The sequence below is a fragment of the Gigantopelta aegis genome, chromosome 3, assembly GCF_016097555.1.
Source record: "Gigantopelta aegis isolate Gae_Host chromosome 3, Gae_host_genome, whole genome shotgun sequence".
Taxonomy (NCBI): Eukaryota; Metazoa; Mollusca; class Gastropoda; order Neomphalida; family Peltospiridae; genus Gigantopelta; species Gigantopelta aegis.
The window spans coordinates 52,583,308-52,593,830 of record NC_054701.1 but is presented as its reverse complement, the minus strand read 5'-3'; the positions used below and the strand labels follow the sequence as shown (position 1 = coordinate 52,593,830).

Here is a 10,523-nt window from a genome sequence, read left to right as displayed (position 1 = left end):
TATTCATTGTTTCTGTACAGTAGTAGCCTGTGAGCAGTAACAGTTATAGGCCTACACTATAGTCCGTTTGCGTCAAAAACGAACCGATGAATTGCATATAATGAATAAAGTTAAAATTCGTATAAGAACATTAAGTTTTAAACCCATATCAAGTTCCAATATATTTGTTTTTAATACAGGGGTGAAAAAAGAAGATAAAACAGCCAATGTATACTTGCATTGTCACTGAAGTAATCGACATGCAGCACACGGAGACTAAAGGTAAAAATCATAGGCGTACGGGCTCCCATTTTTGAAAGAGGGAGGGGTGGGAACAGGCTGGCTTTTGCCCGAATTAAATGAAAATGCCCGAATCTGGATAACAAAATTTATTCATATTATCATTACTACCAAACAGTTATATAGGGCTGCAAACGAATCACTACGCATTTTTACATGGATTACAACTAATTTTGAGGGTAGAATGATGGAAATACATGGTAAAAAGGTCTCAGGTTAACATATTTTGTCCGAATATCTGCATAATTTTGGCCCAAATTTTAGGTTTTGCTCCAGGACTAGAGGGGCAGTCCCCCCCCCCCCCCTCCCCCGCCCGCCTCGTCTCGTACGCTTATAGTAGAAATGCGCGTGCTTTAGTTGGGCTGTTCTATCGGTTGCCTGTATCAGAAAAAACCGGCCTCGGTTGCGTCGTGGCAGGCCATCGGTCTACAGGCTGGTAGGTACTGGGTTCGGATCCCAGTCGAGGCATGGGATTTTTAATCCAGATACCCACTCCAAACCCTGAGTGAGTGCTCCGCAAGACTCAATCGGTAGGTGTAAACCACTTGCACCGACCAGTGATCCATAACTGGTTCAACAAAGGCCATGGTTTGTGCTATCCTGCCTGTGGGAAGCGCAAATAAAAGATCCCTTGCTGCCTGTCGAAAAAAGAGTAGCCTATGTGGCGACAGCGGGTTTCCTCTTCAAAACAGTGTCAAAATGACCGTATGTTTGACGTCCAATAGCCGATGATAAGATAAAAAATCAATGTGCTCTAGTGGCGTCGTTAAATAAAACAAACTTTGTATCAGAAAAAAGATTTCACTTATGTAATTTAATTGTAATTCGTAAAAAAAAAATGCTTTTATTTACATGTGTACATTGAATTTTTTAATTAAAAAAAAAAAAAAAAAAAAAAAAATTTTTTTTTTTTTAGCTGGTCTGTATTTAACACCGAATAATATGTTTTTATGCGAATTTTAACTTCATTTGTAATAAAATTACATGCCAATTCATCGTTTTCCTTTTGATGCAAACGGATTGTAAATAGCCGTGCTGAGATATTGAAAAAACCCATTGAATTCCTTTTTCTTTCATTAAAAATACTTCTATAATCATAAAAGACATTTAATTGTTTTGAAGTTGTTGTTGTAAAGTGATAATTGATATTACATGTTATATGAGTATTAAATACTAAGTATTTTCAGGCTAAATACGACTTACGGTTACAATTCCCTTGCCATCTCGATCACACGGTACGTAGCGTCTTCTGTCAAGGAATTAATTCATTTTATTGCTGTGGTCGCCGCTAACGTCAACTGCATTTTAAGTGTGGGGATGAACGAAGCCGAGGTGTGGGTCTCTCTCTCTCTCGGCCTGGGGGCGGGACGTAGCCCAGTGATAAAGTGTTCGCCTGGTGTGCGGTGGGTTTGGGATCGATCCCCGTCGATGGGCCCATTGGGCTATTTCTCGTTCCAGCCAGTGCACCACGACTGGTATAGCAATGGCCGTGGTATGTGCTATCATGTCTGTGGGGTGGTGCCTATAAAATATCCCTTGCTACTAATGGAAAAATGTAGCGGGTTTCCTCTCTAAGACTGTCAAAATTACCAAATGTTTGACATCCAATGTGCTCTAGTGGTGTAGTTAAACAAAACAACTTTTTTACTCTCTCTCTCTCTCTCTCTCTCTCTCTCTCTCTCTCTCTCTCTCTCTCTCTGGTCGGTCTCCATCTCGGTGGATGTAGTTTTATATGTAGAGATATATTCCTCGTATCCTTACGTTTTAGTTTTATCCTACTCCGTAACATTATGTTACATGTACAACAGAACAAGATGAATCATTTGTGGAAATGTATGCTATAAACAATAGGCATGCAGTAAACATTTGTGGAAATGTATGCTATAAACAATATGCATGCAGTAACCATTTGTGGAAATGTATGCTATAAACAATAGGCATGCAGTAATCATTTGTTGACTCGCAGCTCGGTAACGAATGAGAATCTTCTTAAAAAGGAAACTTTGGCCCAGAAAGAATCTATGATAGCAATGGGTTTATGAAATTAGGATTTTATGAATCTTTCAAATCGTAATTAGGATTTCTTAACTGTACGAATTGTACGTGAAATTTTACACACCACATTAAAAAGCAAAAACAATGTGTGAACATTTCTTAATTGACTACAAACAACCCGGTCCTCTGGATCACCGTAGCAGCATGCAGTTGATTAGTACCATTTGTACGAATGGTTGCTAATGTAGCCAATTAGGACATATGGCGTTCAGCTGGACATGGTTCACTAGTGGTCAAACATGGAGACCCAATCACGTTGCTACCAACAAGTTAAAAGTATTGAAGGAAATCCGTCAACAGTAGCGCTTGAACCAGTTACATAACAAGTTTATATTATTATTTAGTATCCAGAACAGTAGTGCAGCACAATGAGCCTGTATTGACTATACCTACTGTTAAGCAGGATTATTTGAATAATTACCTCACTAGACGTGGGAGCTAAACAGTTACAGGTATTTGTGTACAGTAACCAGGGGAATACCAGTGTAATATATAAACCAACCTAGCTGCTAACGATCACTTTCTTTTCCTTTGCTTGTTTTGCGTCTACGCTAGGAGAGGCTTATTTTGCAATAGCTCGAAGATGGCCGATCTTGATTTAGTAAACCGGGATCCCAACAACATCAATGACCACATTAAGGTACGTTTAACTTCTTTAATTGTGTATATATTATTGTTTTGTTATGTGAACCAGTTTAACATTGACAGCACTGGATTCGTTTATGGTTGTAATAGTATACATTAGTAAAATATCTAATTGCAGATTTTGATGAAATATATTGACATGTTAGATATGCACTAACAAAACTGACATTTGTGTTTCCACTCGCCTCGTAGTTACAACACAGCATCTTCTAACATTACCTTGGGATAAGCAGAAGCCATTGACTCTTGGTGGCCTTCAAAATAATACTGAATGCGCCACTACATTATATCCCGTTATTTACATCAATTAATTGTACATTTTAACACAACATAATTTGCAACAATATCCAAGCCGGTCTCGGTGGCCTACTCTCAGAAGTGGCTCCAATCTCGATGGCCAAGTCTTATAAATGGCTCCAAGCCAATCTCGGTGACCTAGTCTAAGAACTGGATCCAAGCCAATCTCGGTGGCCTAGTCTCAGAACTGGTTCCAAGCCAATCTCGGTGGCCTAGTCTCAGAACTGGCTCCAGTCTCGGTGGTCTAGTCTCATGACTGGTTCCAAGCCAATCTCGGAGGCCTAGTCTATGAACTTGCTCGAGGACGGTCTCGGTGGCCTAGTCTCAGAACTGTCTCCAAGCCAGAGTGAGTTTAATAGGACATTTTTGCTGTGCTTCCATCAGAAAACTGTCCAATCATGCCTGTCGTGGGCACAACCTGATTTGACCATTTTGAATGGTTCGTTGGTGATGTATGTACCATCGACGTCCCAAACTGCGTTCACCTAACGACAAACATATGAATACGATATTTACGGAAATACTATTCTACATTTTTCAGCTAAGATACGTGAAACAAAATAGATTACAATCAGTTAACGTGAAAAATCAACAATGTGGTCGTAAAACAAATCCATTCTAGTAAACAAAAGTGAAGCACCCTTCAGTAAACAGGAAAGAGTGCAACGTTTCTAACTGCGTTCAGGCGCATGCGTTTGCAAAAAGTATCGTACCGCGCATGTGCGGTTCGTCATTTTCCATTTTTAAGGCAACTACATGAAAAATATGTTTCTTAACTATGCACAGTTGACGAACACTTTGTTCTACAGCTGTTGACAAAAATTACATGGCTACTTGCATGAACCCAAAATAATTGCGGCCAATTCTTAAATTACTTCGCTTTCTTTCATTGCCGGTTGGTGAGAACACCATGCGTTATTTTTGATAATACATGGGTTGTTAACAAACGTACGTGTGTGTGTGTGTGTGTGTGTGTGTGTGTGTGTGTGCGTGCGTGCGTGTGTGCGCGTGTGTGTGTGTGTATAGACCACCATTCTGGTTTCTCTCACTAATGACTTAACAAAGCATGCACTAGTAATCATTGGGCGGGACGGGAAGTAGCCCATTGGTAAAGCGCTCGCTTACTGCGCGGTTGGTCTAGGATCGATCCCCGTCGGTGGACCCATTAGGCTATTTCTTATTCCAGCCAATGCACCACGACTGGTGTATCAAAGACTGTTTTATGTGCTATCCTGTCTGTGGCATAGTGCATATAAAAGATCCCTAGCTACTAATGGAAAAATATAGCGGGTTTCCTCTCTAAGATTATATGTAAAAATTACCAAATGTTTGACATTTAATAGCCGATGATTAATAAACCAGTGTGCTCTAGTGGTGTTGTATTGATACATATAGCATTACAAGGTCTGCTTTTGTTGAATGGAAATTATATTCACATATAACACGTCTCGTGTGCTTTTAAAAAATATATCCCCAATATGTGTGTTAAACATGATGTTCGAATAAACAATAAAATTATTAAGTGAATATCATCAGCCTGGGCGGGATATAGGTGGGTCGGTGGGGTACATGCCTGGGTCGGGATATAGGTGGGGTACATGCCTGGGTCGGGATATAGGTGGGGTACATGCCTGGGTCGGGATATACCGGTAGGTGGGTCGGTGGGGACTAGTACATGCCTGGGGCGGGATATAGTGGGTCGGTGGGGTACATGCCTGAGGCGGGATATAAGTGGGTCGGTGGGGTACATGCCTGAGGCGGGATATAGGTGGGTCGGTGGGGTACATGCCTGGGTCGAGATATAGGTGGGTCGGTGGGATACATGCCTGGGTCGAGATATACCGGTAGGTGGGTCGGTGGGGTACATGCCTGGGTCGAGATATAGGTGGGTCGGTGGGGTACATGTCTGGGTCGAGATATACCGGTAGGTGTGTCGGTGGGGTACATGCCTGGGTCGAGATATACCGGTAGGTGGGTCGGTGGGGTACATGCCTGGGTCGAGATATACCGGTAGTTGGGTCGGTGGGATACATGCCTGGGTCGAGATATACCGGTAGGTGGGTCGGTGGGGTACATGCCTGGGTCGAGATATACCGGTAGGTGGGTCGGTGGGGTACATGCCTGGGTCGAGATATAGGTGGGTTGGTGGGGTACATGCCTGGGTCGAGATATACCGGTAGGTGGGTCGGTGGGGTACATGCCTGGGTCGAGATATACCGGTAGGTGGGTCGGTGGGGTACATGTCTGGGTCGAGATATACCGGTAGGTGGGTCGGTGGGGTACATGCCTGGGTCGAGGTATACCGGTAGGTGGGTCGGTGGGGTACATGCCTCATGTTCTTGGCTTGTAGACTGGAATCCCTTCACTGGATTCTGATTGAGGTTTTTCTGTACCAACCAGTGCATAAGAACTGATATACCAAAGGCTGTGGTATGTGCTCCCATGTCTGTAAGAAAGCGCGAATACAAGATCCTTTGCTACTAACTGAAAATGTAGCGGGTTTCCCCTAAGACTATAATTAAACAAATAATAAAAAGTGAAAACGTATGCAGTCGTTGTACGATATACATGTATTTAAATATATACAACCGTGTCCGGTGTATCGGCGCGTCCGGTGATTCGGCGCACTTGGTATTTTAGTATGCTTAGGAAGTTGTCATGTTGTCTGTGTTTTTAACGAATTAAAGTTCAATTCCTTTTTCAGGGAGTAATCAAGTATCAACATATTTATTATTAAAGGTGCAATTAAAAATATATTAGAATTATCAATAAGTATATCATAATTTCAAAAGAAATAATTCACCTGTTTTCGTGTATATAAACGCGAAGTAGGTCAGTCTTATTGATATTAAAGTCGCACGCCCTAGTTTCAGCCCGCGAAAATTAATTCTAATTTTGGTTAATCTACAAAACTGTAACACACTTAGATCACGTTTTTATAAAATAGAGTGAAAAAGCAGGTTTTATGTCGATAAATACCATGGGAATCCCCGTGACCCAATTACTTGAAATAATTTTGAAAGTTAGTATTCTGATGTCAACGGTAGATGTCGCTCGAAGCACAGAAATGTCAATGTCACGACAAATTTCCCAGAGTGCACACAGACTTGGGTGCGTTCCTTTCACCTCTCCTGGGCATGTTCCAACTGTTCTGTCCTGGACAGCGAAAGGAATGAGTTTGGAATAGGAAGTTACTGTACCAACATGGGTGCTTCTGTTGAGGAAGTTGCTGCTGCAGCAATCATGATATTTGAATTAGAATAAGACGACAATGATAGTCCGTCATTGACCATGTTGACTATACTACAGTGTTTGAAATAATAAATTTTTATATATAAACCGCAATTAGCCTACATTTGCTATTCGGCACCGGGTACTACTGGCTAACCTATTGTTATTAGCAATTGGATGCACCGTTTATTATTGTTGGTAGTAGTAGTAGTAGTAGTGGTAGTGGTAGTGGTAGTGGTAGTGGTAGTGGTAGTGGTAGTGGTAGTGGTAGTAGTAGTAGTAGTACAGTCTGTAGGCACTTCCCCTCCCCAGGACGAAAATGTAAGGGTTTTTTTTTGTTGTCCTACTCTATTTAAATAAAGGTAACAATATAGCTTGTGCCCCCCACCCCCACCCCCAAGGTTGTATCTCCAGATAAGACTTAGCAAAAGTATTGGTTTTAAGGGTTTGTAACGTTTTGTATTGAGATACTTACTTGTCTGAACTTTATTGTTAATGAAAATGTTCACGAACTGTGAAGAAAAACCTCACAAATGAACGACAAGCAAACAACAACAAATCGGATGTTGATTGCGCGAACCGTGCACGAGAAAACAACCGAACCAAAATGATAACGGTCACGTGTTATACCAACGTATGTGACGTTGAAACGGGAAGATCCTCTCTAAAAATAGATTAGACCTTGTCTGCTCAACGGTTTTTTTCTCAGACGCGCGTGCGTTTTTAAGAAATACGAAAAATGCATTTTGTGGTATTACAAACACCAAGATTATCAAAAAACACTTCAGGTGAATGAATGTATATTCTAAATAATAAAATGTGTGCAATTTTATTTGTGAGAAAATGGGTTTAATAGCGAAAAACAACGGCGTAATGGTTAACAACTAGGGCGTGTCCCTTTAAGAATGTTAAAACCAGTCCAAAAACACATTTTCCGCATTTTTTAAATTATAGTAAACGGTATAAAAACAAATTTCAGTTATTTTTTATTTAAATTGAAAAGGAAAACACAGACAAATGCAAACAAAACGAACGTTTTACACCTTAATTGACAGTCATGCCAGTTCACAACTGTCACATTATTACAAAAAAATAAAAGCGAAATAAGATCCACATGTGTGCAAAATCTACCCGAGAGAAAAACAAACCCTGAAGGCATCTTAGCCATGCATGACAATGAACATGTATGCATCTGCAGTACTGTGCCACTCAAGAAAACGATTCCGAAACTGATCATGAGATGGGTCATGTCTTTATCGTTCATTTTCATAGCAATATTTTTTAACAAGACAAAACAAAAAAGTACTAAAATAATCCTGGGACAATAGTGTAGCGTCTATGGGCTACAAAGTGAGGTCATGGGCGGTCTATAAATAGCGGGGTCAGCGATCCACATCTACATGCAAATCGTTTTGGATACTTATGTTTATGCACCATTTTAAAATGTTTATTTACTACAGACATAAAACAATTTGTAGTGTATTTCAGATTATGCACTACTTCATTTATGAGAGACACATTTTATCAAGTATTTGACAGTGTTCACATAGAAAATGGTCCTTGAATGCTTAGGTGCATATCCAGTGTAATCAAAGTATGTGATCTTTTTCAGATCACATACTTTAAGAATTTAATAACTTTGAAAATTAGATGTAAATCAATCGAGGTCACGGCACTAGGTTTATTGATATTGTGACGGAACATGCTCTTAAATTTGTTTTCGCCTGTGGCGATTTTAATTGTGTTAGAGGGCCGTGTGCAGTTTCATTGCACTTAAGCCCAGATGGGCAACTTGTTACGTAATACTTCTGCGCGACGGTCCTAGATCGGTACGCCTAATACACACCCAGAGCCAGATGTGGAGGCCATGTGGCGAGTAGTTACGTAATACCTCTGCGAGTGCGGTTTCGACGACCGTGATTTGGCGACGATGGCGTCAGTAAGTCTGACGATCAGAGAGAAATAATACCGCTTGGTCGCGGTGGAAATATCAGATGATAGGGAGAGGTACCGCCTTGTACCCCCAGGCGAATTCTGATTTTATAATAAATAGCTAGTTTTTAGAAATATCGAGGAGAACAAAAAGGAACGCTTCCCGGGAACGTTGTCCGTTTGGACTGGTAAATATTTTATTTCTGCTCTGTGTATAACCTTGATGTGATTGATGTGACTTTAAATATTTTAATACTGTATTATACCAATATTCTTTAGACAGTGTCTTCGGTCATCTGACGAAGTAAATCGTAGACTTTTTGTTCTAACATTATATGAGTATTTGGTAATATAAAGCTTAGCCAGTCATCCTAGAAGACCTAGGTAAACTGTAGGTTATTGTCTTTATTGTGATAGGTACCAGTATTAATTCTGTGTTACAAGGTTACCGAAGGAGTAGTTAGGGTTAATTAAAAATTAACCCGTTAGGAATAGAGCTGTAATTCCTTTATTAATTAAGTTCCCCAAGAAGCGTTTCTCAATTATCACACGTTATTGAACGAGTAGTAAGGGTTAATTAAAAATTAACCAGTTAGGAATAGTGTTGTATTTCCCTTATTAATTAACTTCTCCTAGAAGCGTTGCTCAATTATCACACGTGTGGGTGTTGTGTCACGGTGAAGTGATTCGCATATTGTGTAACTAGACACCTAGAGATTAACTAAGTAAGTGATCAGTTCTGGGTTGTTATTATTGTTGTTATTAATTAACTACTACGGCTGTACATTTGTCAGCGTAGGTTAATACAGATTCCAAAGTGTATTGTGTTTTGCTGTGTTTCTAGTGAGCTAAACGTGCTATAATAATATATACCTTATATAAGATCGTATCTGTGATCATACCTAGAGATGAGCCATACTAGGGTTTAACAGCTTGTTACAGAGAGATCTAATAGATATACAGTTAGGAGAGATATTTTGATAATCGTGTTTTATTCAGTTACGGGAATTATAGAATCCCCGTGACAGATATTTAAGCAACCGTACTAAGGTTAAGCACTAGTTTATTTTTATGTAGGGATATCCATAATGACGTCATTCGAGTATGACGTCACTTCCATTCAAAAGACACCGCGTCACATATTCTTACGTCATTTGAATATCGCGTAATGGCTGACTGGAATTAAAGTTGCTTATACACTTTACAAAAGCACGTTGTATCAAGCTTAAGATTATGTAATAAAGAGATTAATACCCTCGTATGCTTCGGTATCGTCAATATCACATATTAAGAATAAAAACAACGTATTATGCTCGACAGAGGCTCCCATAATACAATTTTTATTCCTGATATACGATATTGACGATACCGAAAAACATTCTAGTAACAACTTCTATTTACATGTGTGTGTGTGTGTGTGTGTGTGCGTGTGCGTGTGCGTTCAATACCCACGACAGTTGATTTTGCTCTAAACAACTTTGTTAGATACCTATAGTGTTTACTATTGTGTTGTAGGTGGCGTTTGAAGACGTGTTGGGTGAGCCTGACGGCGCCCACACCATCGACTGTGTGTGGATCAACTCGTACAAGTGCTTCAACTGCTGGAAGAGTCTATGCTACACGATCAGCACCTTGCTGTGTGGGATCTGCATCGCCGCCGAGTGGGGTTGCGAGTTCGCCTCCATCGCCTTCTACCACGTGTGGGTGATCACACCCTGCTTCAAGGTCCTCGAGCTCAACTGCGGCATCTGCCAGAAGCTCTACGGACTCTGTATCCACTGCTGTCTCGATCCGTTCTTTGAAGCATGTGGTCTCTGTTTTGCGGCCTTTAAAAAATAGTTATATATGTCGCATTACATCATAAGAACAAAAGTTCAGTGCCTATGTTTTATCACATAAAACACTGCGTAAAATGGCTACTAGCCATTGCTATCTTCCATTATAAACCTATTTTATACCAATCTTACAACGAAACTGCAAGGAAATAATCATTACATTGCTGCTTGTTATTAAAGCCAGTATATTATGTCTTACGGTCATTCCATGCTATATTACCTTTCAAACTTTCGAAATGACCATCCCGT

General features: G+C 40.3%; 1 protein-coding gene across 1 annotated transcript; it reads left to right on the top strand.

Annotated features, from left to right (window-relative positions):
- The first annotated feature begins 2,917 nt into the window (after positions 1 to 2,917).
- Positions 2,918 to 10,278, top strand: LOC121390759 (caveolin-1-like). The gene is made up of 2 exons (XM_041522669.1): positions 2,918 to 2,974; positions 9,955 to 10,278. The coding sequence occupies exons 1-2, from the start codon at positions 2,918 to 2,920 to the stop codon at positions 10,276 to 10,278; spliced, it is 381 nt and encodes a 126-aa protein (XP_041378603.1).
- The last annotated feature ends 245 nt before the right edge of the window (positions 10,279 to 10,523 follow it).

Coding starts and splice junctions, on each gene's coding strand:
- LOC121390759 (XM_041522669.1), top strand. CDS start 2,918: ATGGCCGATCTTGATTTAGTAAACCGGGATCCCAACAACATCAATGAC. Junction 2,975..9,954: donor ACATCAATGACCACATTAAG/GTACGTTTAACT, acceptor ATTGTGTTGTAG/GTGGCGTTTGAAGACGTGTT.